At 51.0% G+C, this 27,922-nt stretch overlaps 1 protein-coding gene across 1 annotated transcript; it reads right to left on the reverse strand.

The window, feature by feature from the left end:
* Nucleotides 1–434: 434 nt before the first annotated feature.
* LOC140458718 (uncharacterized) lies at nt 435–19,811 on the reverse strand. Its single transcript, XM_072553381.1, has 10 exons — nt 19,712–19,811; nt 14,125–14,442; nt 12,925–14,058; nt 12,613–12,813; nt 9,763–10,251; nt 8,803–9,315; nt 7,942–8,718; nt 7,132–7,854; nt 4,087–6,588; nt 435–1,300 (listed from the first exon to the last, which is right to left on the reverse strand). The coding sequence occupies exons 1-10, from the start codon at nt 19,809–19,811 to the stop codon at nt 1,122–1,124; spliced, it is 6,936 nt and encodes a 2,311-aa protein (XP_072409482.1). The 3' UTR covers nt 435–1,121.
* Between the last annotated feature and the right edge of the window lie 8,111 nt (nt 19,812–27,922).

Below are 27,922 nucleotides of genomic sequence, written 5' to 3' on the forward strand. Positions count from 1 at the left end.
CAACCACCTCCCTTCCCCCAGCTCTGAGGAAAGGGATCCCAGTTGGTCCAATCTCTCTTCAGAACCAAACTCTCCAGCCCAGGCGACCCCCCCCTGGTAAATCTCCCCCACTCCGAGTGCTATCCCACCCTCCCTATAATGTGGATTCCCGAACTGAACACAGTACTGTAGCTGGGGCCTAACCAGCGTTTGAGACAGTTCCAGCCTCACCTCCCTGCTCTTCAACTCTGTTCCCCCCTCCCTGGCTAATAAAGGTAAGTGTCCCGTGTCCCTCCTTAACCACTTTACCCGCCTGTCCCAATACCTTACGGGAGCGGGGAACACACCCACCGAGCTCCCTCTGACCCTCGGGCACCCCCAGGGCCCTACTGCCCACCACCTACTCTCTTGCCTTGCATCCCCCACCCCAGTGCATCCCCTCACATTGATCCCTGTTGAACGTTGCTTTCAATAAAGTTGAGGAGAGGAAGGTGAATTTGACAATGACTGTTAAAGTGGACAGCAGTCTGGGTGTTGCCAATATCCACACTGCCTCCCCATTGTTCTCTGTGCATACAAACCCCTTATTTACCCCATCGCCCTGGTTGGCATGGTGTGACAGAGAGAGACCCTTAAACTGGAGTGCCGGAAATCTTAATCTGTATTTGCATTTAAATGGCTGACAACGTGCATGTATCTCGGTAATTCGGAACAGCTTCATATCCAGTGCCCAACTCTGGGTTGCTGTTACTCTGTGACCATTATCGTGTGAGCTCTAATCCCATCGCTGTGCCTTGAACTGGGCTGCACCTCGTCCTCTCCTGCCAATTCCAAACTCTGGGGCTCTTCACCGGGAGGGGGGGCTCTGGAGTTGTCCCATTCCCTTCTCTTGCCCAGACCCTGTGGATCAGAACTTTCCAAGAGATTCCAAGGGCAGTGGAGAACATCTGGCTCTATGATTCCTTATTCTATCCCCTTTGGCTCCCCCGACCCTCGGCTTGTCAGGCACTTGCAGGGTCCACAGAGGCCTGTTCCTTTCACAGTCAGTTGGTTGAGCGTTGACGTCAAGTTAGCATCATTTCCCAGCATGCAAGCTTCCGCACGTCCTGTGCTGACATCACATCTGGGTTTGGCTCCACTGCTCACGGTGAGAAGGAGGAAAGACGTATCCCCCCTGGTGACAGCAGAGGATTGGATGGCAATCCATCATACCGCTGTCTGCTCACTCTGCGTCTCAGTATCAGCACTGTGAGCAAGATGATGAGGACCACCGTGACCACCACCAGTGCGATGATAACGATCACTTCTCGACTCAGTGGAGCTGTGGGGGGGAAATAATCCAAAAAAGATTAGATTACTTACAGTGTGGAAACAGGCCCTTCGGCCCAACAAGTCCACACCGCCCCGCTAAAGTGCAACCCACCCCTACCCCTTACCCCTTACCTAACACTACGGGCAATTGAGCATGGCCAATTCACCTGGCCTGCACATCCTTGGACTGTGGGAGGAAACCGGAGCACCCGGAGGAAACCCACGCAGACACAGGGAGAACGTGCAAACTCCACACAGAGAGTCGCCTGAGGCGGGAATTGAACCTGGGTCTCTGGCGCTGTGAGACAGTAGTGCTAACCACTGTGCCACCGTGCCGCCCCCAGTGACTGCATCAAGGAATAGGGAAGGAAGGTGCTGGGTGGGGTATTAAAGGGTGATGGGTCTGAGGGAGAAAGTGGGATTGAGGGGCAAGTGGGATTAGACTGGGTGGGATATTAAAGGGTATGGGGAGTGAGAGGGAGAGTGGGATTAGACTGGGTGGGATATTAAAGTGTGTGGGGAGTGAGAGGGAGAGTGGGATTAGACTGGGTGGGATATTGGAGGGTGTGGGGAGTGAGAGGGAGAGTGGGATTAGACTGGGTGGGGTATTAAAGGGTGTGGGGAGTGAGAGGGAGAGTGGGATTAGACTGGGTGGGATATTAAAGGTTGAGGGGAGTGAGGGGGAGAGTGGGATTAGACTGGGTGGGATATTAAAGGGAGTGGGGAGTGAGGGGGAGAGAGGGATTAGACTGGGTGGGATATTAAAGGTTGAGGGGAGTGAGGGGGAGAGTGGGATTAGACTGGGTGGGATATTGGAGGGTGTGGGGAGTGAGAGGGAGTGTGAGTTTAGACTGGGTGGGAAATTAAAGGGTGTGAGGGGGAGATTGGGATTAGACTGGGTGGGATATTAAAGGTTGAGGGGAGTGAGGTTGAGTGGGATATTAAAGGACATTGATGAAACCTCGTCTGGAATACTGAGTCCCGTTCTGATCTCCCTATTATCAGAACGATAATATTAAACTGGAGCAGGTCCTGAAGAGATTTCCCGGGAAGTTACCGGGTATGGAAGGTTTGTGTTAGAGAGGAAGGCTGGGTAATTTGGGACTTACTTCACTGGAGCGAGTGTGTATAAAATAATGACGGGGATGGATAGGATTAGTGGGCGGGGTCTTTTCTCCAGGACAGGGGATTTTGTCACTCGAAGGGGAACATTTTTAATGTGAGAGGAGAGAGATCTAAAAAGGAGAGGAGGGGCCGATGTTTTACACAGAAGGTGGTTTGAGTGTGGAATGACCTTCCTGAGGAAGTGGTGGATGTGGGGACAGTTACAGCATTTAACAGCCATTTGGATAAGGCCATGTATAGGAAATGTTTGGAGGGATATGGGCCAGGAGCAGGCAGCTGGGACTGGGTTAGTTTGGGATTGTGGTCAGCACGGACTGATTGGGCCGAAGGGTCTGTTTCCATGCTGTGGGATTCTAGGAAGGGGGCGTGGGCGACCGAGAATTAGAGCAACTTTTCGGAACGGGGCGTGTGATTATGATGTGGGAATGTGCTGTCTGAAATTGTGGCTGGGTCGGGGGAGGGGAGCGAAGGTAATAATCCAATCGCCGCTTCCGGGAAAACGCCATGGAATATAAGGAATCTCAGGACACTGCCTACCCACACAGGCTCGGTCAGTGACAGGACGGTGAAGGGAGGGGAGGGGAGGGGGCGAGGGGGGAAGGGGAGGGGGGGGAGGGGGTGGGAGGGGGAGAGGGGGGAAGGGGAGGGGGAGAGGGAGAGGGGGGAAGGGGAGGGGGGGGAGGGGGTGGGAGGAGGAGGGGGTGGGAGGGGAGGGGGTCCTACCCACATAGGCTTGGTCAGTGACAGGATGGTGAAGGGGGGGAGGGGAAGTTTGCTCTGGGGCTGGGGTCTGGGGGAGGGGAGGGGGAGGGGGTCCTACCCACACAGGCTTGGTCAGTGACAGGACAGTGAAGGGGGGAGCAGAGGTTCACTCTGGGGCTGGGGTCTGGGGGAGGGAGTTTCCTGCAGTACACAGAAAGATCCCATGGCCCCTTCCTGGCCTGAGTGTGTGGAGTGGTGTGGGATCTGTCCCAGAGGGGGGGTGGGCTCGGCCGCTCCGATACTGAGATCAAGACGGATCATATTCTGAAGGCGTGGAGTTGGGGGGAGAACCTCGGGAATGGGAGTACGTTTCCCCGGGATACAAACCCTCCCACTCAGGACACGGACGGGGAGGAGGAGGGTTCACACTCGGAGGCTGGAAACCCCTTCCCGAGGTGCTGCTGGTATTAAAGGATGAAACACAGAGGGGGTATGAATCAAGGAGGAAGGTGGGGCAGGACCTGGGGTGGGTGGGGGTTCATGGCATCAGGGAGGGTGGTGGGGTTTGAGGTGGGGGGTGTGGGGTGGGAGGTTACGGTAGAAAAGAGGAGTCACAGCCACGAATTGTTTCCGCATTTGTTATAAAATCCGGTCCCATTCCACAGTCTCACCCAACGCTGTACACCAATGGGGAATGTTGGCATTGTCCCCTCCCCAGACCCACCACACCCCCCACCAGGGGCAGGGACTGGACTCTGACCCGCTGAGTGCTTGACCCCAGTTGATGCTTTCATTCCCCAGTGAAAGGGAAATTTTCCTGAGGGAGGGACAGGAGGGGGTGATGGGCAGAGGAACGGAGTGGGTGGGAGGAAGGGGGCAGGAGGAAGGGGGCAGGAGCCCTCGAGTCACTGAGTGATAAGGTAGGGGACTTCTTTGACGGGAATCACCAGGCTACACGTTTGAAATTACCATTCGCTTGGGTCGATGTGCTGGTTGTTGCTGGGGTTGGTGTACTGGTTGTTGCTGGGGTTGATGTACTGGTTGTTGTTGGGATCGATGTACTGGATGTTGCTGGGGTCGATGTGCTGGTTGTTGCTGGGATCGATGTACTGGTTGTTGCTGGGATCGATGCACTGTTTGTTGCTGGGGTTGGTGTACTGGTTGTTGCTGGGGTTGAAGTACTGGTTGTTGTTGGGATCGATGTACTGGTTGTTGTTGGGATCAATGTACTGGTTGATGCTGGTGTTGATGTACTGGTTGTTGCTGGGATCGATGTACTGGTTGATGCTGGGGTTGATGTACTGGTTGTTGCTGGGGTTGATGTGTTGGTTGTTGCTGCGGATGATGTCCTGGTTGTTTTTGGGGTTGATGTGCTGGTTGTTGCTGGGGTTGATGTACTGGTTGTTATTGGGGTTGATGTGCTGGTTGTTGCTGGGGTTGATGTACTAGTTGTTGCTGGGGTTGATGTGCTGATTGTTGCTGGAGTTGATGTACTGGTTGTTGTTGGGGTTGATGTGCTGGTTGTGGCTGGGGTCGATGTACTGGTTGTTGCTGGGGTTGATGTGCTAGTTGTTGCTGGGGTTGATGTGCTGAATGTTGGTGGGGTCGATGTACTGTTTGTTGCTGGGGTTGATGTGCTGGTTGTTGCTGGGGTTGATGTGTTGGTTGTGGCTGCGGTTGATGTACTGGTTGTTGCTGGGGTTGATGTACTGGTTGTTGTTGGGGTTGATGTCCTTGTTGTGGCTGGGGTCGATGTACTGGTTGTTGCTGGGGTTGATGTACTGGTTGTTGTTGGGGTTGATGTGCTGGTTGTTGCTGGGGTTGATGTGCTGGTTGTTGCTGGGGTTGATGTGCTTGTTGTGGCTGGGGTTGATGTACTGGTTGTTGCTGGGGTTGATGTGCTGTTTGCTGCTGGGGTTGATGTGCTGGTTGTTGCTGGGGTTAATGTGCTGGTTGTTTCTGGGGTTGATGTCCTGGTTGTTGCTGGGGTTGATGTACTGGTTGTTGCTGGGGTTGATGTGCTGGTTGTTTCTGGGGTTGATGTACTGGTTGTTGCTGGGGTTGATGTGCTGGCTGTTGCTGGGGTTGATGTACTGGTTGTTGCTGGGGTTGATGTCCTGGTTGTTGCTGGGGTCGATGTACTGGTTGTTGCCGGGGTCGATGTACTGGCTGTTGCTGGCGTCGATGTACTGGTTGCTGTTGGGGTTGATGTACTGGTTGCTGCTGGGGTTGATGTGCTAGTTGCTGCTGGGGTTAATGTGCTGGTTGTTGCTGGGGTTGATGTGCTGGTTGTTGCTGGGGTTGATGTAATTGTTGTTGCTGGGGTTGATGTGCTGGTTGTTGCTGGGGTCGATATACTGGTTGTTGCTGGGATCGATGTACTGGTTGTTGATGTGGATGATGTACTGGTTGTTGCCGGGATTGATGTACTGGCTGTTGCTGGCGTCGATGTACTGGTTGCTGTTGGGGTTGATGTACTGGTTGCTGCTGGGGTTGATGTGCTGGTTGTTGCTGGGGTTGATGTGCTGGTTGTTGCTGGGGTTGATGTACAGGTTGTTGCTGTGGATGATGTACTGGTTGTTGTTGGGGGTGATGTACTGGTTGTTGCTGGGGGTGATGTACTAGTTGTTGCTGGGTTTGATGTGCTGATTGTTGCTGGGGTTGATGTCCTGGTTGTTGCTGGTGTCGATGTACTGGTTATTGCTGGGGTCGATGAGCTGGTTGCTGCTGGGGTCGATGGGCTGATTGTTGCTGGGGTCGATGTACTGGTTGTTGCTGGGGTTGATGTCCTGGTTGTTGCTGGTGTTGATGTACTGGTTGTTGCTGGGGTTGATGTCCTGGTTGTTGCTGGTGTTGATGTACTGGTTGTTGCTGGTGTTGATGTACTGGTTGTTGCTGGGTTTGATGTGCTGATTGTTGCTGGGGTTGATGTCCTGGTTGTTGCTGGTGTCGATGCACTGGTTATTGCTGGGGTCGATGAGCTGGTTGCTGCTGGGGTCGATGTGCTGATTGTTGCTGGGGTCGATGTACTGGTTGTTGCTGGGGTTGATGTCCTGGTTGTTGCTGGTGTTGATGTACTGGTTGTTGCTGGGGTTGATGTCCTGGTTGTTGCTGGTGTTGATGTACTGGTTGTTGCTGGTGTTGATGTACTGGTTGTTGCTGGATTTGATGCACTGGTTGTTGCTGGTGTTGATGTACTGGTTGTTGCTGGGGTTGATGTGCTGGTTGCTGCGGGGGTCGATGTCCTGGTTGTTGCTGGGGATGATGTACTGGTTGTTGCTGGATTTGATGTACTGGTTGTTGTTTGGATCGATGTAATTGTTGTTGCTGGGGTAGATGTACTGGTTGTTGCTGGGATCTTTGTGCTGGTTGTTGCTGGGGTTGATGTACTGATTGTTGCTGGGGTTGATGTACTGGTTGTTGCTGGTGTTGATGTCCTGTTTGTTGCTGGGGTCGATGTGCTGGTTGCTGCTGGGATCGATGTACTGGTTGTTGCTGGGGGTGATGTACTGGTTGTTGCTGGGTTTGAAGTGCTGTTTGTTGCTGCGGTTGATGTACTGATTGTTGCTGGGGTTGATGTGCTGGTTGCTGCGGGGGTCGATGTACTGGTTGTTGCTGGGGATGATGTACTGGTTGTTGCTGGATTTGATGTACTGGTTGTTGTTTGGATCGATGTAATTGTTGTTGCTGGGGTAGATGTAGTGGTTGTTGCTGGGGTTGATGTACTGATTGTTGCTGGGGTTGATGTACTGGTTGTTGCTGGGGTTGATGTACTGGTTGTTGCTGGGGTTGATGTACTGGTTGTTGCTGGGGTCGATATGCTGGTTGCTGCTGAGGTCGATGTGCTGGTTGTTGCTGGGGTTGATGTACTGGTTGTTGCCGGATTTGATGCACTGATTGTTGCTGGGATCGATGTACTCGTTGTTGCTGGTGTTGATGTACTGGTTGTTGCTGGGGTTGATGTGCTGGTTGTTGCTGGGGTTGATGTACTGGTTGTTGCTGGGGATGATGTACTGGTTGTTGCTGTAATTGATGTAGTTGTTGCTGGGATTGATGTACTGGTTGTTGCTGGGTTTGTTGTGCTGGTTGTTGCTGGGGTTGATGTAATTGTTGTTGCTGGGGTTGATGTACTGGTTGTTGCTGGGGTCGATGTACTGGTTGTTGCTGGGGTTGATGTGCTGGTTGTTGCTGGGGTTGATGCACTGGTTGTTGCTGGGATCGATGTGCTGGTTGTTGCTGGGGTCGATGTACTGGTTGTTGCTGGGGTTGATGTGCTGGTTGTTGCTGGGGTTGATGTGCTGGTTGTTGCGGTGTTTGATGTGCTGATTGTTGCTGGGGTTGATGTGCTGGTTGTTGCTGGGGTTGATGTGCTGGTTGTTGCTGGGGTTGATGTAATTGTTGCTGGGGTTGATGTGCTGGTTGTTGCTGGGGACGATATACTGGTTGTAGCTGGGATCGATGTACTGGTTGTTGATGTGGATGATGTACTGGTTGTTGCTGGGGTCGATGTACTGGTTGTTGCTGGGGTCGATGTACTGGTTGTTGCTGGGGTTGATGTGCTGGTTGTTGCTGGGGTTGATGTGCTGGTTGTTGCTGGGGTCGATGTGCTGGTTGCTGCTGGGATCGATGTACTGGTTGTTGCTGTGGATGATGTACTGGTTGTTGTTGGGGGTGATGTACTGGTTGTTGCTGGGGGTGATGTACTAGTTGTTGCTGGGTTTGATGTGCTGATTGTTGCTGGGGTTGGTGTCCTGGTTGTTGCTGGTGTCAATGTACTGGTTATTGCTGGGGTCGATGAGCTGGTTGCTGCTGGGGTTGATGTACTGGTTGTTGCTGGGGTCGATATGCTGGTTGCTGCTGAGGTCGATGTGCTGGTTGTTGCTGGGGTTGATGTAATGGTTGTTGCCGGATTTGATGCACTGGTTGTTGCTGGTGTTGATGTACTGGTTGTTGCTGGTGTTGATGTACTGGTTGTTGCTGGATTTGATGCACTGGTTGTTGCTGGTGTTGATGTACTGGTTGTTGTTGGGGTTGATGTGCTGGTTGCTGCGGGGGTCGATGTACTGGTTGTTGCTGGGGATGATGTACTGGTTGTTGCTGGATTTGATGTACTGGTTGTTGTTTGGATCGATGTAATTGTTGTTGCTGGGGTAGATGTACTGGTTGTTGCTGGGATCTTTGTGCTGGTTGTTGCTGGGGTTGATGTACTGATTGTTGCTGGGGTTGATGTACTGGTTGTTGCTGGGGTTGATGTCCTGGTTGTTGCTGGGGTCGATGTGCTGGTTGCTGCTGGGATCGATGTACTGGTTGTTGCTGGGGGTGATGTACTGGTTGTTGCTGGGTTTGAAGTGCTGATTGTTGCTGCGGTTGATGTACTGGTTGTTGCTGGTGTGGATGTACTGGTTGTTGCTGGGGTCGATATGTTGGTTGCTGCTGAGGTTGACGTGCTGGTTGTTGCTGGGGTTGATGTACTGGTTGTTGCCGGATTTGATGCACTGGTTGTTGCTGGGATCGATGTACTCGTTGTTGCTGGTGTTGATGTACTGGTTGTTGCTGGGGTTGATGTGCTGGTTGCTGCTGGGGTTGATGTACTGGTTGTTGCTGGGGATGATGTACTGGTTGTTGCTGGATTTGATTTACTGGTTGTTGCTGTAATTGATGTAGTTGTTGCTGGGATTGATGTACTGGTTGTTGCTGGGTTTGTTGTGCTGGTTGTTGCTGGGGTTGATGTAATTGTTGTTGCTGGGGTTGATGTACTGATTGTTGCTGTGGTCGATGTACTGGTTGTTGCTGGGGTTGATGTGCTGGTTGTTGCTGGGGTTGATGTACTGGTTGTTGCTGGGATCGATGTGCTAGTTGTTGCTGGGGTCGATGTACTGGTTGTTGCTGGGGTTGATGTGCTGGTTGTTGCTGGGGTTGATGTGCTGGTTGTTGCGGTGTTTGATGTGCTGATTGTTGCTGGGGTTGATGTGCTGGTTGTTGCTGGGGTTGATGTGCTGTTTGTTGCTGGGGTTGATGTAATTGTTGTTGCTGTGGTTGATGTGCTGGTTGTTGCTGGGGTCGATGTACTGGTTGTTGATGTGGATGATGTACTGGTTGTTGCTGGGGTCGATGTACTGGTTGCTGCTGGGATCGATGTACTGGTTGTTGCTGTGGATGATGTACTGGTTGTTGTTGGGGGTGATGTACTGGTTGTTGCTGGGGGTGATGTACTAGTTGTTGCTGGGTTTGATGTGCTGATTGTTGCTGGGGTTGATGTCCTGGTTGTTGCTGGTGTCGATGTACTGGTTATTGCTGGGGTCGATGAGCTGGTTGCTGCTGGGGTCGATGTGCTGATTGTTGCTGGGGTCGATGTACTGGTTGTTGCTGGGGTTGATGTCCTGATTGTTGCTGGTGTTGATGTACTGGTTGTTGCTGGGGTTGATGTCCTGGTTGTTGCTGGTGTTGATGTACTGGTTGTTGCTGGATTTGATGCACTGGTTGTTGCTGGTGTTGATGTACTGGTTGTTGCTGGGGTTGATGTGCTGGTTGCTGCGGGGGTCGATGCACTGGTTGTTGCTGGGGATGATGTACTGGTTGTTGCTGGATTTGATGTACTGGGTGTTGTTTGGATCGATGTAATTGTTGTTGCTGGGGTAGATGTACTGGTTGTTGCTGGGATCTTTGTGCTGGTTGTTGCTGGGGTTGATGTACTGATTGTTGCTGGGGTTGATGTACTGGTTGTTGCTGGGGTTGATGTCCTGGTTGTTGCTGGGGTCAATGTGCTGGTTGCTGCTGGGATCGATGTACTGGTTGTTGCTGGGGGTGATGTACTGGTTGTTGCTGGGTTTGAAGTGCTGATTGTTGCTGCGGTTGATGTACTGGTTGTTGCTGGTGTGGATGTACTGGTTGTTGCTGGGGTCGATATGCTGGTTGCTGCTGAGGTCGATGTGCTGGTTGTTGCTGGGGTTGATGTACTGGTTGTTGCCGGATTTGATGCACTGGTTGTTGCTGGGATCGATGTACTCGTTGTTGCTGGTGTTGATGTACTGGTTGTTGCTGGGGTTGATGTGCTGGTTGCTGCTGGGGTTGATGTACTGGTTGTTGCTGGGGATGATGTACTGGTTGTTGCTGGATTTGATTTACTGGTTGTTGCTGTAATTGATGTAGTTGTTGCTGGGATTGATGTACTGGTTGTTGCTGGGTTTGTTGTGCTGGTTGTTGCTGGGGTTGATGTAATTGTTGTTGCTGGGGTTGATGTACTGGTTGTTGCTGGGGTCGATGTACTGGTTGTTGCTGGGGTTGTTGTGCTGGTTGTTGCTGGGGTTGATGTGCTGGTTGTTGCGGTGTTTGATGTGCTGATTGTTGCTGGAGTTGATGTGCTGGTTGTTGCTGGGGTTGATGTGCTGGTTGTTGCTGGGGTTAATGTACTGGTTGTTGCTGGGGTTGATGTGCTAGTTGTTGCTGGGGTTGATGTGCTGGTTGTTGCTGGGGTCGATGTGCTGGTTGTTGCTGGGGTTGATGTGCTCGTTGTTGCTGGGGTTGATGTGCTCGTTGTTGCTGGCATCAATGTACTGGTTGTTGCTGCAGTTGATGTACTGGTTGTTGCTGGGCTTGATGTGCTGGTTGTTGCTGGGGTTGATGTGCTTGTTGTTGCTGGTGTTGATTTGCTGGTTGTTGCTGGGATCAATGTACTGGTTGTTGCTGGGGTTGATGTGCTGGTTATTGCTGGTGTCGATATACTGGTTGTTGCTGTGATCGATGTACTGGTTGTTGCTGGGGTCGATGTACTGGTTGTTGCTGGGGTTGATGTACTGGTTGCTGCTGCGGTTGATGTGCTGGTTGTTGCTGGGGTTGATGTAATTGTTGTTGCTGGGGTCGATGTACTGGTTGTTGCTGGGGTTGATGTGCTGGTTGTTGCTGGGCTTGATGTACTGGTTGCTGCTGGGGTTGATGTGCTGGTTGTTGCTGGGGTTGATGTAATTGTTGTTGCTGGGATCGACGTACTGGTTGTTGATGTGGATGATGTACTGGTTGTTGCTGGGGTGAATGTACTGGTTGTTGCTGGGTTTGATGTGCTGATTGTTGCTGGGGTTGATGTCCTGGTTGTTGCTGGTGTCGATGTACTGGTTATTGCTGGGGTCGATGAGCTGGTTGCTGCTGGGGTCGATGTGCTGATTGTTGCTGGGGTCGATGTACTGGTTGTTGCTGGGGTTGATGTCCTGATTGTTGCTGGTGTTGATGTACTGGTTGTTGCTGGGGTTGATGTCCTGGTTGTTGCTGGTGTTGATGTACTGGTTGTTGCTGGATTTGATGCACTGGTTGTTGCTGGTGTTGATGTACTGGTTGTTGCTGGGGTTGATGTGCTGGTTGCTGCGGGGGTCGATGCACTGGTTGTTGCTGGGGATGATGTACTGGTTGTTGCTGGATTTGATGTACTGGGTGTTGTTTGGATCGATGTAATTGTTGTTGCTGGGGTAGATGTACTGGTTGTTGCTGGGATCTTTGTGCTGGTTGTTGCTGGGGTTGATGTACTGATTGTTGCTGGGGTTGATGTACTGGTTGTTGCTGGGGTTGATGTCCTGGTTGTTGCTGGGGTCAATGTGCTGGTTGCTGCTGGGATCGATGTACTGGTTGTTGCTGGGGGTGATGTACTGGTTGTTGCTGGGTTTGAAGTGCTGATTGTTGCTGCGGTTGATGTACTGGTTGTTGCTGGTGTGGATGTACTGGTTGTTGCTGGGGTCGATATGCTGGTTGCTGCTGAGGTCGATGTGCTGGTTGTTGCTGGGGTTGATGTACTGGTTGTTGCCGGATTTGATGCACTGGTTGTTGCTGGGATCGATGTACTCGTTGTTGCTGGTGTTGATGTACTGGTTGTTGCTGGGGTTGATGTGCTGGTTGCTGCTGGGGTTGATGTACTGGTTGTTGCTGGGGATGATGTACTGGTTGTTGCTGGATTTGATTTACTGGTTGTTGCTGTAATTGATGTAGTTGTTGCTGGGATTGATGTACTGGTTGTTGCTGGGTTTGTTGTGCTGGTTGTTGCTGGGGTTGATGTAATTGTTGTTGCTGGGGTTGATGTACTGGTTGTTGCTGGGGTCGATGTACTGGTTGTTGCTGGGGTTGTTGTGCTGGTTGTTGCTGGGGTTGATGTGCTGGTTGTTGCGGTGTTTGATGTGCTGATTGTTGCTGGAGTTGATGTGCTGGTTGTTGCTGGGGTTGATGTGCTGGTTGTTGCTGGGGTTAATGTACTGGTTGTTGCTGGGGTTGATGTGCTAGTTGTTGCTGGGGTTGATGTGCTGGTTGTTGCTGGGGTCGATGTGCTGGTTGTTGCTGGGGTTGATGTGCTCGTTGTTGCTGGGGTTGATGTGCTCGTTGTTGCTGGCATCAATGTACTGGTTGTTGCTGCAGTTGATGTACTGGTTGTTGCTGGGCTTGATGTGCTGGTTGTTGCTGGGGTTGATGTGCTTGTTGTTGCTGGTGTTGATTTGCTGGTTGTTGCTGGGATCAATGTACTGGTTGTTGCTGGGGTTGATGTGCTGGTTATTGCTGGTGTCGATATACTGGTTGTTGCTGTGATCGATGTACTGGTTGTTGCTGGGGTCGATGTACTGGTTGTTGCTGGGGTTGATGTACTGGTTGCTGCTGCGGTTGATGTGCTGGTTGTTGCTGGGGTTGATGTAATTGTTGTTGCTGGGGTCGATGTACTGGTTGTTGCTGGGGTTGATGTGCTGGTTGTTGCTGGGCTTGATGTACTGGTTGCTGCTGGGGTTGATGTGCTGGTTGTTGCTGGGGTTGATGTAATTGTTGTTGCTGGGATCGACGTACTGGTTGTTGATGTGGATGATGTACTGGTTGTTGCTGGGGTGAATGTACTGGTTGTTGCTGGGGTTGATGTGCTGGTTATTGCTGGGGTTGATGTACTGGTTGTTGCTGGGGTCGATGTGCTGGTTGCTGCTGGGATCGATGTACTGGTTGTTGCTGTGGATGATGTACTGGTTGTTGTTGGGGGTGATGTCCTGGTTGTTGCTGGGGGTGATGTACTGGTTGTTGCTGGTGTCGATGTAATGGTTGTTGCTGGGGTCGATGTGCTGATTGTTGCTGGGGACGATGTACTGGTTGCTGCTGGTGTCGATGTGCTGGTTACTGCTGGGGTCGATGTGCTGATTGTTGCTGGGGTCGATGTACTGGTTGTTGATTGATTTGATGCACTGGTTGTTGCTGGTGTTGATGTACTGGTTGTTGCTGGTGTCGATGTGCTGATTGTTGCTGGGGTCGATGTACTGGTTGTTGCTTGATTTGATTTACTGGTTGTTGCTGGTATTGATGTACTGGTTGTTGCTGGTGTTGATGTACTGGTTGTTGCTGGGGTTGATGTACTGGTTGTTGCTGGGGTCGATGTGCTGATTGTTGCTGGGGTCGATGTACTGGTTGTTGCTTGATTTGATGCACTGGTTGTTGCTGGTGTTGATGTACTGGTTGTTGCTGGGGTTGATGTACTAGTTGTTGCTGGTGTCGATGTACTGGTTGTTGCTGGGGTCGATGTGCTGGTTGCTGTTGGGGTTGATGTACTGGTTGTTGCTGGGGATGATGTACTGGTTGAAGCTGGATTTGATGTACTGGTTGTTGTTTGGATCGATGTAATTGTTGTTGCTGGGGTAGATGTACTGGTTGTTGCTGTGGTTGATATGCTGGTTGTAGCTGTGGTTGATGTACTGGTTGTTGCTGGGGGTGATGTACTGGTTGTACCTGGGGGTGATGTACTGGTTGTTGCTGGGATCGATGTACTGGTTGTTGCTGGGGTTGATATGCTGGTTGTTGCTGGGGTTGATGTACTGGTTGTTGCTGCGGTCGATGTACTGGTTGTTGCTGGATTTGATGCACTGGTTGTTGCTGGGATCGATGTACTCGTTGTTGCTGGTGTTGATGTACTGGCTGTTGCTGGGGTTGATGTGCTGGTTGCTACTGGGGTCGATGTTGTGGTTGTTACTGGGGGTAATGTGCTGGTTATTGCTGGTAGCGATGTACTGGTTGTTGCTGGGGATGATGTACTGGTTGTTGCTGGGGTTGATGTACTGGTTGTTGCGGGGTTTGATGTGCTGATTGTTGCTGGGGTTGATGTGCTGGTTGTTGCTGGGGTTGATGTGCTGGTTGTTGCTGGGGTTGATGTACTGGTTGTTGCTGGGGTTGATGTGCTAGTTGTTGCTGGGTTTGATGTGCTGGTTGTTGCTGGGGTTGATGTACTGGTTGTTGCTGGGGTTGATGTGCTGTTTGCTCTTGGGATCGATGTGCTGTTTGCTGCTGGAGTCAGTGTGCTGGCTCCTGCTGGCGTCGATGTACTGACTGCTGCTGGGGTTGATGTGCTGATTGTTGCTGGTGTTGATTTGCTGGTTGCTGCTGGGGTCGATGTGCTGGTGGTTGCTGGGGTTGTTGTACCGGTTGTTGCTGGGGTCGATGTACTGGTTGTTGCTGGGGTCGATGTACTGGTTGTTGCTGGGGTTGATGTGCTGGTTGCTGCTGGGGTCGATGTACAGGTTGTTGCTGGGGTCGATGTACTGGTTGTTGCTGGGGTCGATGTACTGGTTGTTGCTGCAGTCGATGTGCTGGTTGTTGCTGGGATCGATGTACTGGTTGTTGCTGGGATCGATGTGCTGGTTGTTGCTGCAGTCGATGTGCTGGTTGTTGCTGGGATCGATGTACTGGTTGTTGCTGGGATCGATGTACTGGTTGTTGCTGGGGTTGATGTGCTGGTGGTTGCTGGGGTCGATGTGCTGGTGGTTGCTGGGGTTGTTGTACCGGTTGTTGCTGGGGGCGATGTGCTGGTTGCTGCTGGGATCGATGGACTGGTTGTTCCTGTGGTTGATGCACTGGTTGTTGCTGGGGGTGATGTACTGGTTGTTGCTGGGTTTGATGTGCTGATTGTTGCTGGGGTTGATGTGCTGGTTGTTGCTGGTGTTGACATCCTGGTTGTTGCTGGGGTTGATGTGCTGGTTGTTACTGAGGTTGATGTGCTGGTTGTTGCTGGGGTTGATGTGCTGGTTGTTACTGGGGGTGATGTACTGGTTGTTGCTGGGGTTGATGTACTGGTTGTTGCTGGGGTTGATGTACTGGTTGTTACTGGAGGTGATGTCCTTGTTGTTGCTGGGGTTGATGTGCTGGTTGTTGCTGGTGTTGACATCCTGGTTGATGCTGGGGTTGATGTGCTGGTTGTTACTGAGGTTGATGTGCTGGTTGTTGCTGGGGTTGATGTGCTCCATGTTGCTGGGGTTGATGTACTGGTTGCTGCGGTCGATGTGCTGGTTGTTGCTGGGGTCGATGTACTGGTTGTTGCTGGGGTCGATGTGCTGGTTGCTGCTGGGATCGATGTACTGGTTGTTCCTGTGGTTGATGTACTGGTTTTTGCTGGGGGTGATGTACTGGTTGTTGCTGGGTTTGATGTGCTGATTGTTGCTGGGGTTGATGTGCTGGTTGTTACTGGGGCTGATGTACTGGTTGTTGCTGGGGTTGATGTACTGGTTGTTACTGGGGGTGATGTACTTGTTGTTGCTGGGGTTGATGTACTGTTTGTTGCTGGGTTTGATGTGCTAATTGTTGCTGGGGTTGATGTGCTGGTTGTTGCTGGGGTTGACATCCTGGTTTTTGCTGGGGTTGATGTGCTGGTTGTTACTGAGGTTGATGTGCTGGTTGTTGCTGGGGTTGATGTGCTGGTTGTTACTGGGGGTGATGTACTGGTTGTTGCTGGGGTTGATGTACTGGTTGTTGCTGGTGTTGACATCCTGGTTTTTGCTGGGGTTGATGTGCTGGTTGTTACTGAGGTTGATGTGCTGGTTGTTGCTGGTGTCGATGTGCTGATTGTTGCTGGGTTCGATGTACTGGTTGTTGCTTGATTTGATGCACTGGTTGTTGTTGGTGTTGATGTACTGGTTGTTGCTGGGGTTGATGTGCTGGTTGCTGTTGGGGTTGATGTGCTGATTGCTGCTGGGGTAGATGTACTGGTTGTTGCTGGGGATGATGTACTGGTTGTAGCTGGATTTGATCTACTGGTCATTGTTTGGATCGATGTAATTGTTGTTGCTGTGGTAGATGTACTGGTTGTTGCTGGGATCGATGTACTGGTTGTTGCTGGCGTTGATATGATGGTTGTTGCTGGGGTTGATGTACTGGTTGTTGCTGGGATCGATGTACTGGTTGTTGCTGGGGTCGATGTGCTTGTTGTTGCTGGATTTGATGCACTGGTTGTTGCTGGGATCGATGTACTCGTTGCTGGGGTCGATGTGCTTGTTGTTGCTCGGATCGATGTATTCGTTGTTGCTGGGGTCGATGTGCTGGTGGTTGCTGGGGTCGATGTGCTGGTGGTTGCTGGGGTCGATGTACTGGTTGTTGCTGGGATCGATGTATTCGTTGTTGCTGGGGTCGATGTGCTGGTTGCTGCTGGGGTCGATATGCTGGTGGTTGCTGGGGTTGATGTGCTGGTGGTTGCTGGGGTCGATGTACTGGTTGTTGCTGGGTTCGATGTACTGGTTGCTGCTGGGGTTGATGTACTGGTGGTTGCTGGGGTCGATGTACTGGTTGCTGCTGGGATCGATGTACTGGTTGTTGCTGCGCTCGATGTGCTGGTGGCTGCCCGGGTCGATGTGCTGGTTGCTGCTGGGGTTGACACGTTTGAACCTAAAAGCAGATCAGACAGACACACTGAGTGAAGAGAATGCTGGGAAATAATTAATCTTAAGTCCCACATGTATCGAGGAGTCAAGACATTGATGAGCCAGATTGAGCAGGAAATTTCCGATGGGTTTGTAATGGCTGTCTAATTCAGCTCCTGAGGTCTCTCAAGTTTGTGCTGAGGATTCAGGAATCGATAAAACTGTCAGTTTAACACTTTAGAGCCATAGTGTCACAGAAATATACAGCACAGAAACAAACCCTTCAGTCCAACTTGTCCATATCGATCAGATATCTGAACCAAATCCACTCCCATTTGCCAGTATTGGGCCCATATACCAATGAACCCTTCCTGTTCATATACCCATCCAGATGCCTTTTAAATGCTGTAACTGTACCAGCCTCCACCACATCCTCTGGCAGCTCATTCCATACACGTACCACCCTCTGCGTGAAAAAGTTTCCCCTTAGGTCTCTTTTATATCTTTCCCCTCTCACCCTAAATCTATGCCCCCTAGTTCTGGACTCCCCCACCCCAGGGAAAAGACCCTGTCTATTTACCCAATCTATGTTTCTCATGATTTTATAAATCTCTATAAGATCACCCCTCAGCCTCTGACGCTCCAGGCAAAACAGCCCCAGCCTGTTCAGCCTCTCCCTGTAGCTTAGATCCTCCAACCCTGGCAACATCCTTGTAAATCTTTTCTGAACCCTTTCAGGTTTCTCAACATCTTTCTGATAGGAAGGAGACCAGAATTTATCTCAATTAATCTCCATCTGCCATTCCTCAGCCCATTGGCCCATCTGATCAAGATCCTGTTGTAATCTGAGGTAACCTTCTTCGATGTCCACGACACCTCCAATTTTGGTGTCATCTGCAAACTTACTAAATATACCTCTGACATTCAGAGAAATCAGTAAATCCCTGAATGTCATCGATCGAGAGATGTGGAATATATACATTCCGATAGGAGAGAGCTGGGAATGAGTGTGATGTGGCCAATTTAATTATTAATTCATGCCCTCTTTAATAAAGCGACAGAGATGGGCAATGACCTTCCCACTGATCTCAGTTCATTCCAAAACACCAATTGGAAATCTTCATCACCAGATGTTCTCCGTGAACAGGAGAAGGATTGGACTGGGCAGGATCCGGAAGATGATGCTTCCTGAGAGGAAGGGTGAGGGATTTGGGGATAAGGGGGTTGGGGGGGTTAGTGTTGAGATTTCCACTGGACCTGCCCCTACACTCCAGGCTGTGAATGATCTCTCCCCAGGTCACACTGGGTTAGCGGGAGCTACAAGTTGTGGAGACTGCTCTCGTCAGGCAGAGTCGGAGACTGAAGGATTGAGGGAATGGGCTATTCTGGGATGAGTGAGATTCAATGAGGGGAGATGGTGGGAATTGGAGAGTTCAATCCCTTCAGATGGAGAAAGGGGAACCAGTTCCCAGGCAGTCTCCCGGGGATTGTGAACGGGCTCCATTTGCAAGTTGGCCTGGACTCAAGTCGGAATCTCATCCCCCAGCAATGTAAAGCAGCTGTTTGTAAATACAGGAACCATTAGAGCATTGGATGGTTATAATTACAGCCCAGGATGGGATCATCTTTGTAAGGAGTGTCTGTAAGGCGGATGGTTGTAAATCAGGAACCCCCCCGCCCCTCTGCTGTATTTTCGAAATGGGATGGAGTTAGAAACTGTGGGGGTGAGGAACATCATGACCAGTCCATCATGTGGGCACTTTGCAACCGAATTCATCGGCAGCTTCATTCTGATGCAGAAGTTGAATTTTTCATTGACAAATCAACATTGAGGGATCTGACCATCTGCAATGCTGTCCAGGAGAATGAGTCTCACTCCCTAAGGAGAGAAATTCCTCCCAGATTCCTTCCTAGGATTATTCCCGACTATTGTGACTCCTATTCCCAGAGTCACCGCAACGGCTAAAGATATTATCGGAGAACGTAAGTTCCCAAATGAACTGGCCATTTAGACTGAGGTTGATGGGAAGCACAGACCAGGTTTCTGAGCAAGGAATATTACTGACCTCAGGAAGGAATTGCTAGGAACAGAAGGTTTCGGTTCTGTCACCAACCAAAGACCAATCAGCTCCTGCTCTGGGTGTGTCTGCTGGGACTGAGCTGGTTTCAAACTGGACTGACCACCCACCCCCTCCCCCAACAACACACACACAGGCACACACAAACACACACTCAGGCACAGGCAGACACACACACACAAACACACAGGCACAGACAGACACACACAAACACACAGGCACACAAACAGACACACACACACACCAACGCGGACAAACACACACAGAAACACACACAGTCACACAGGCACGCGCACACACACAAAGACACACAGGCACGCTCACACACACACATTCTCACTCTCTCACACACACAAACACACACAAAACCCTGATCTCCTCCCATTGGCTTGAAGCAGCAGCTGTGTAAACATCATTCACAATGAGGAGCAGAGAACTTACTTTTCCAAAATACTGCGAGCCCTTCCCACCTTCCTCAGTAGTAATCATCACACTGACCCCCTTCCCCACCTAACCCCAAAATGCCAGGCGATTTGAGGAAGGTTGCGTACCTGAATAAAACATCCTGAAGGAGTCTGGGGGATTGGGACACACGATCGTCTCTCCTGCATCCAGTGAGGAACAGGGAAGAAATGTCCCTCCGTGGGGAGTTGAACTCCTGACCACAGGCAGTGGTTAGGATGGCTAGCTCAATGAATCTAAGGGGAACAGGGACTGAGGGGGAACGGAGCAGAGGGATCAGTCAATGAGCTTAAAGTGAGGGGATCCAACTGAAGCAGCACGATCCGAGGGGATCTGGTGCAGGATCTAGACACCATTATTGCCTGGGGACAGTGGGGATCTGAAGGGGGGATGGTCACTGGGTGTCTCCCACCGAGTCTGTGTCACCTTTACCTGGATCCACTGTGGTGGTGATCCCTGGGTCTCCATTACACAAAGAGCCTTCACAGCAGGACACGTCGCTTAGCAACAAACCCAACGCTCGCAAATCCATCCGCGCTCCGCACTGATTCGCTGAAGCACATCCTTTAAAAACGACATCTCGGCCAATATCTGACACTGTGGGGCAGAACAGAGAACAGATCACATCGCAACAGAGTGGATCCCTGACAGGAAACAGGGTCACTGTCCTGATTGGAGGATCAGTAACAGAGGGAGGCTGTGATTGGAGGATCAGTGAGAGCGGGCAGCTGTGATTGGCGGATCAGTGGGAGAGGGAGCCTGTGATAGGAGGATCAGTGGGAGAGGGAGCCTGTGATAGGAGGATCAGTGGGAGAGGGAGGCTGTGATTGGAGGATCAGTGGGAGAGGGAGGCAGTGATTGGAGGATCAGTGGGAGAGGGAGCTTGTGATTGGAGGATCAGTGAGAGAGGGTGGCTGTGATTGGAGGATCAGTGAGAGCGGGCAGCTGTGATTGGAGGATCAGTGGGAGAGGGAGCCTGTGATTGGAGGATCAGTGGGAGAGGGAGACTGTGATTAGCGAGTCAATGAGAGCAGGAGGCTGTAATTGGAGGATCAGAGATAGAGGGACAGTATGATTGGAGAGTTAGTGAGAGCAGGAGGCTGTGATTGGAGGATCAGTGACCTGGGCTATGATTAGACGGTCAGTGAGCTCGACGATGATGGGAAGCTCATCGTTAGAGAAGACTGCGAATGGAGGGTCAGGGAGTGAGAGGAAGCCTGTGATTGGAGAGTCTGGTACAGAAGGATGGAATGATTGGAGACTCGGCGATAGAGGAAGGCTGTGATTGGAGGGTCAGTGAGAGCGGGCGGCTGTGATTGGAGGATCAGTGGGAGAGGGAGCTTGTGATTGGAGGATCAGTGGGAGAGGGAGCCTGTGATTGAAGGATCAGTGAGAGCGGGTGGCTGTGATTGGAGGATAGTGAGAGAGGGAGGCTGTGATTGGAGGATCAGTGGGAAGGGAGGCTGTGATTGGAGGATAGTGAGAGAGGGAGGCTGTGATTGGAGGATCAGAAGGAGAGGGAGGCTGTGATTGGAGGATCAGTGAGAGAGGGACAGTATGATTGGAGAGTTAGTGAGAGCAGGAGGCTGTGATTGGAGGATCAGTGCTTTGGGCTATGACTGGACGGTCAGTGACCTTGACTATGATGGGAAGCTCATCGATAGAGGAGACTGCGATTGGAGGGTCAGGGAGTGAGAGGAAGCCTGTGATTGGAGAGTCTGGGACAGAAGGATGGTATGATTGGAGACTTGGCAATAGAGGGAGGCTGTGATTGGAGGGTCAGTGTTCAAAGGAGCCTGTGATTGGACGGTTTGTGATGGAGAGAGGTTTTGATTGGAGGATCAGTTTGCTGGGCTACGTTTGGAGGGTCAGTGAGAGCGGGAGGATGTGACTGGAGGATAGTGAGAACGGGAGGCAGTGATTGGAGGCTTAGTAAGAGTAGGAGGCTATGATTGGACAGTCCGTGAGAGGCAGGAGGCTGTGATTGGAGGGTCAGTGAGAGCGTGAGGCTGTGATTGGAGGCTCAGTAAGAGCAGGAGGCTATGATTGGAGAGTCCGTGAGAGCGTGAGGCTGTGATTGGAGAATCAGTGAGAGCGTGAGGCTGTGATTAGATGCGCGGTGAGAGAGGGAGGCTTCGATTGGAGGATCGGTGTACTGGGCTGTGATTGGAGGATCAGAGATAGCGGGAGCCTGTGATTGGAGGATCACTGAGCTGGGCTTGGGTTGGTGGGTTCCTGGGGAGAGGTACAGCTTTCCTCCGCGATCCGGAAAGTAGCGGCGTTCCCATGAAACCTTTCAGAAGCCGAAATGGCACAAAGTGAAGAATCAGTTCCTTTTCTGGTAAAAGTGAAAATCCTCTTTGGATTTCTTTCAGTGAGTGAAAACAGATACTAATGTAGGTCTTTGTGAAAAGGCAGGTGGGAGAAAGTGAACTTTCCAAAAGCAGGGGATACCCGTAGGATGTTACATTCTGAGCAATGTCTGGGTGAGGGCTGTGAGGCTGAGAGCCAGACCAGGGGCCCAAAAACTCCCTCCCCCAGACACCCACCCTCCTGGAGGGTGGGGGGGGGTGAAAGCTGCTCAGGGGCTGAGAGCTGGATTGGGGAAGGAGCCCAGAATCAGGCACATTCCCTGTCAGCGACTCCCTGTCAGGGGATGGTCCCGAGCCAAGTGCTGAAGCCCACAGAGAGTATCAACCCAGGCCCAGACCCAGGCCCAGGTGAGATTGGGCTGAAGGATGTTCCTATTCAGCACCAGCCAGTGACCCACCTCTCCCTCTGCATACAGACTGTGGACTGACAACTGGGTCAAGGAGGGAACCCAGTCAGTACTGCATCCTGGTGGACAAGAATGGGCTGAATGGCCTCATCCTATCCTGTGCTGTGCTATCCCAGCATTCCATTCTCCTGAACAATGGCTCCCTTCAATCTCCCAAAGCTGGCAGTGAGTTCGACATTGACCCTGAAGCTCAGTGACTGCGGTTGGGAGAGAGCAGTGGACGATGGAGTGTATCTACGTACACAATCTCTGTTGGCCTGTTCCATTCACACAGCGATTCTCCAGACCCACACACTCCACCTTCTGTAGATTGGCCAGGCAGGAGGCCATGGATGGACTGTAGCATCCGAAACATTGCAGTCCGTTCTGGGTGGTGTTGGCAGGCTCTGAAATCACAAAGGGAAGAAGAGAAGATGCCTTCTCTTTGATTCAAAGGCAAAACCATCCTCCCCTCAAATCGTCACATCCCCTCCCCCTAACACAACTCCCCAAACCTGACGTTCATCACCTCCCCCCCCCCCCCCAGGGTTTTCATGTGGGTCTGAATCCTGACAGACCTCACTGTGATCCTCACCTGTCTGGTCATTACATCGGTCTGAGCCACAGAGACGGCTGCTCCGGGAGATAAACACCCTTCCAGTGCTCAACGAAACATCTTCGGAGGGACTCTCACAGCGTTGTTCAATGTGTCTGAGTGTCTCAGTCCCACTGTCTACGGTAAACAGGCTGGAGTTAGAACTTCACCACATCATTTGTTTAGCTTCACCCCGTCTGCAACAATTTCTGTCGATGCCCCACAGAAAGCATCCTATCTGGATGCATCCCAGCTTGGTATGGAGCACAACAAATTACAGAGAGATGTGAACACAGCGCAGTCCATCACACAAAGCAGCCTTCCCCCCGTTATCTCCATCTACACTTCCCACTGCCTCGGGCAAGTAACTAACATCATTAAAGCGCCTTCCCAGCCCGGGAATACTTTCTCCCACCCTCTTCCATCGGGCAGAAGATACAAAGGTTTGAAAACATGTACCAACAGATTCGAGCACAGCTTCTTCCCCGCTGTTATCAGACTAATGACCCAAACGGACATATGTTAGAGTTCATGTCTCTCTGCACCTTCCCTGTGGCTGGAACACTATATTCTGCATTCTGTTCCATTACCCTGATGTACTTCTGTAAGGTGTGATTTGTCTGGATATCATACAGAACAATACTTTTCACTGTATCTCAGTGCATGTGACAATAATAAACCCAGTATCACATGGCGATATTTTCAGAACCTCACTGTTCTGGAGAATATCACCCTACGCCTCTTCTGGGGCTGGGATGATTGTCAACTCCGGCCCTCCTGCCTCAGAGGTAGGGACACTCCACCTGTCTCACAACAGGACCCCTGCTCCATGTGGGTTTGCGCTGGGAGGAACTGAAACCAGGAGCCAGAACCTAGTCTCCAGCCGACACGTCTGCAATCAGCCAACAGGGAAAGAAACTTCCCGTCACACTGTCTGGCCCCATTCCCTCCAATCTGGGAAGAGTCGGCTTTCAACAGAAAGGCAGGATTACCGATGATGGTGTGGGATGACACAGTCTGGCAGTTGGTGATGCCAATCAGGCAAGTGTTCTCTCTCAGTGAGCAGGAACCGGAGGAGGGTGAACACGTGAAACATTGAAGAGATCGTCCTGCGAAGGGAGAGATTGCAGAGAATTCAGTGAGACTCGGAGTTTCAGTTTGAGGGGAATTTTCACTCAGGGACCATTACTGTGCTTTCACATTACACCCCCTCATTCCGATCACAACCTCAAACACTTCACACACACTGCGAGGGATTTCAAAGGGTGTGGGGAGTGAAGAGGGAGAGTGAGATTAGACTGGGTGGGATATTAATGGGTGTAGGGAGTGAGGGGAGAGTTGGATTAGACTGGGTGGGATATTAAATGGTGTGGGGAGTGAGGGGGAGAGTGGGATTAGACTGGGTGGGATATTAAAGGGTGTGGGGAGTGAGGGGGAGAGTGGGATAAGACTGAGTGTGATATTAAACGGTGTGGGGAGTGAGGGGGAGAGTGGGATTAGACTGGGTGGGATATTAATGGGTGTGGGGAGTGAGGGGGAGAGTGGGATTAGACTGGGTGGGATATTAAAGGGTGTGGGGAGTGAGGGGGAGAGTGGGATTAGACTGGGTGGGATATTAAAGGGAGTGGGGAATGAGGGGGTGAGTGGGATGAGACTGGGTGGGATATTAAAGGGTATGGGGAGTGTGGGATTAGACTTGGTGGGATATTAAAGGATGTGGGGAGTGAGGTGGAGAGTGGGATATTAAAGGACATTCGTGAGACCTCGTCTGGAATACTGTGGCCTGTTCTGTTCTCCCTGTTATCGGAAGAATATAATTAAACTGAGAGGGTCCTGAAGCGATTTCCCAGGATGTTCCTTGGAATAGTGGGTTTGAGTTATAAGGAGAGGCTGGATGGGCTGGGAGTTTATTCACTGGAGCGTAGGAGGTTGATGGGTGACCTTATCGACGTTTATAAAGTCATGAGGGGTTCAGATAAGGTGAAAGGCAGGTGGTTTTTTTCCCTCGTGTGGGGGATTTCAAGACGACGAGGGATATTTTTAATGTGAGAGGAGAAAGATTTAAAAAGAATGAGGGGTAAGTTTTATCCACAGAGTGTGGTTTGTGTGTGCTATGACCTTCCAGAGGAAGTGGTGAGTGTGGACACAGTTACTCTGTTTAAAAGACATTTGGACAAGTCAGTGAATAAGAATTGTTTGGAGGGATAGGGGCCGAACGTAGGCAGGTGGGATGAGCTAGATTTGGGAATACGTTCGGATTGGACGGGTTGGGTCTGTTCCTGTGCTGTCTGACTGTAACTCAGCACCTTGAGGGGCAATCCCAGAGAGTGGGACATCAATGATAGCGTCAGGATCACCCAACCCGATCAGTGACACAAACAGATCATTCCTTACCTGCTGTGATCCCAGCACAGACCAGGACAATGCTGAAGAACACCTTCATGTTTTCCCCTGCAGAGTCGATGTGTCTGGGATGATGGTGAGCTGTGTCTGTGTTCACAAACTGCTCTCTTTCTGTTCTGAAATCAGAAAACACCATCAGAGATGTTGGACCGAGCCCTCTGCCAGCAGCCACACAGTACAGGCTTTACCCCACCCCATTCCCCTCCCACAGTCTGTGCCGTGTCGGGTCAGGGACAGACAGTGTACCTTATGCTTTAGAAACTCTGTGACCATTCCTGCCTGATCACAAGGGAAAGGATCGACAGCTCATGGACTCCCTGTGACCCTGCTGCAGCGTTCCCAGGAACAGGGTGGGAACGTGCCTTACAAATACCTCAGGGGCTGGGGGAGAGCACCCTGTACAGGGCACAGGGCTGACCCACTCACACAGCACCAGGGACATGGTTCACCACAGAAGGAGGCCATTCGGCCTTCCCTTCCTGTACCAGCCCGTTTCACCTAGTGCCACTACCTCGTGCCAACCTCCTGCTTTCTCCCCACAGCTTTGAACGTTGTGTTATGTTCATTCCCCCCTCACCATCCAATGGCCCTCTTCCATTGTACCCGCCTCCCCCATATTTCCAGCTGGAACTTTCCGGACCCTAACCGGCCAATGGGCCAAGAGAGCTCTTTTGTGCTTTCTGATTCGATGTTGAAACACTCACTGAGTTAACAAGGCCTCACCTGTCTTGGGGAAATCCCTCCACATTCATTCAATTCCTTACTGAGAAACCTCAGGGACAATCAAAGGCTGAAAGAATGATTTTATCCATCTTGCATGCAGCAACCCAAATCAGCCCGTCAACAAAGTGAGTTAAACCTCACAACCTGACCTGACTATGGCCTGATTAAGGGTGGAACGAGGCAACAATCCCACCAATGGTGATCCGTCTTTGGAAGGCTCCAGCGTTCCATCCTGATGCCAAGCTGATCTCCGGAGTCCTGCTAAAGGTGTTCGATTCTCGCACAAGATAACATCCTTCGGGCCTTTGAGGTTATATGTTGATGATCCTTAAAGTCCCTTTCATCCAAAATGTTGATCATCCTCCTGGCGTCATGAAGTCATACAGCATGGAAACTGACCCTTCGGTCTAACCCGTCCATGATGACCAGATATCCCAATCTACTCCCTTTTGCCAGCATTTGGCCCATATCCCTCTAGATCCTTCCTGTTCATATACTCATCCAGATGCCTTTTAAATGCTGTAATTGTACCAGCCTCCACCACTTCCTCTGGCAGCTCATTCCATACACGGACTACCCTCTGTGTGAGTAAGTTGCCCCTTTAGTCCCTTTTAAATCTTTCCCCTTCCCTCCTCAAACCAATGCCCTCGAACTCTGGACTCCCCCACTCCAAGGAAAAAGACCTTGTCTATTCACTCTATCCATGCCCCTCACGACTTGATAAACTGAAAGAACCGCAGGTACAGGAGATCAGAAATGAAAACAGAAATTGCTGGAAAAGCTCAGCAGGTCTGACAGTGCCTGTGGAGAGAAATCCGAATGAACATTTTGGATTAAGGGAGCCTTCCTCAGAACTGAGATTTTCCAGCAACGTCTGTCTTTTTTATGATATTACAAACCTCTGTCAGGTCACCCCCTCAGCCTCTGAAACTCCAGGGTACAGTATACCCCAGCTTATTCAGCCTCTCCCTGTCGCGCAAACCCTCCAGTCCCGGTAGCGTCCCTTAAATGTTTACTGAACCCATTCGAGTTTAACAATATCCTTCCTCCAGCAGGGAGACCAGAATTGCACACAATGTTTTAAAAGTGGCCTAACCAATGTCCTGTACAGCCACAACCTGACCTCCCAACTCCTGTACTCAACACACTGACCAATAAAGGACAGCATACCAAGTGCCTTCTTCGCTATCCTCTCTACCTGTGACTCCACTTTCAAGGAGTTATGAACCTGAACTCCAAGGTGCCCTTGCTCAGGAGCACTCCCAGGGTCCCCCCGTTAAGTCTCGAAGCCCTGCCCTGATTTGCCTTTCCAAAATGCAGCCCCTCACTTTGATCTGAATGAAACTCCATCCACCACTCCTCAGCCCTTGAGACTGCAGCTGGCTTCCTCTTCAACAGGAACGGCTCTATTCCTTGTTACCTTTGGCCTTACCTGGCAGTTGGAACACACAGTTTTCCTGCGATTAACTCCTTCAATTCTTCAGCAGGGCAACCCTTGTCTTCTGTGGTGATAAAGCATCCACTTTCTCAAGCAGGTGTCCAAGCAGTTTTGAAAGTGTGACCTCGACTCCCTCCAGTCCAAGAGCTGGCTAATTGTTTTCAGTCTCTGCTCAACAGCACGTGTTTGTTTATTAATACAAGTTTATTAACTGAAGTTTATGGCACAGACCACACCCTTTGTTTCACACTTTATATTTATGACCTTATATCATTAATATTTATTGTCATGACACCACAGAATCATACAGCAGGTAAACAGATCCTTGGGTCCAACACATCCATCCTGCCCAGATATCCGAAACTGACCCAGTCCCACCTGCCAGCACCTGGCCCATGTGCCTATTCATATACCCATCCAGATGCCTATTAAATGCTGTAATTGTACCAGCTTCCACCCACTTCCTCTGGCAGTTCATTCCATACACGTACCATCCTCTGTGTGAAAATGTTGTTCCTCAGGTTTAGGGTTCGGTTTAGGGTAAACATTAGGGTTAGGTTTCAGTTCAGGTTTCGGGTTAGGGTTTGGAATAGGGTTAGGTTTTGGGTGAGGGAGAGGGAACGGATTACATTTTGGGTTAAGGTAAGGAATAGGGTTAAGTTTAGGGTTAGTGTTGGGGTTAGGCTCAGCATTAGGGATAAGGTTAGTTTTAGGGTTTGGGTTAGG

This window comes from Chiloscyllium punctatum, chromosome 34 (genome assembly GCF_047496795.1).
Source record: "Chiloscyllium punctatum isolate Juve2018m chromosome 34, sChiPun1.3, whole genome shotgun sequence".
Taxonomy (NCBI): domain Eukaryota; kingdom Metazoa; phylum Chordata; class Chondrichthyes; order Orectolobiformes; family Hemiscylliidae; genus Chiloscyllium; species Chiloscyllium punctatum.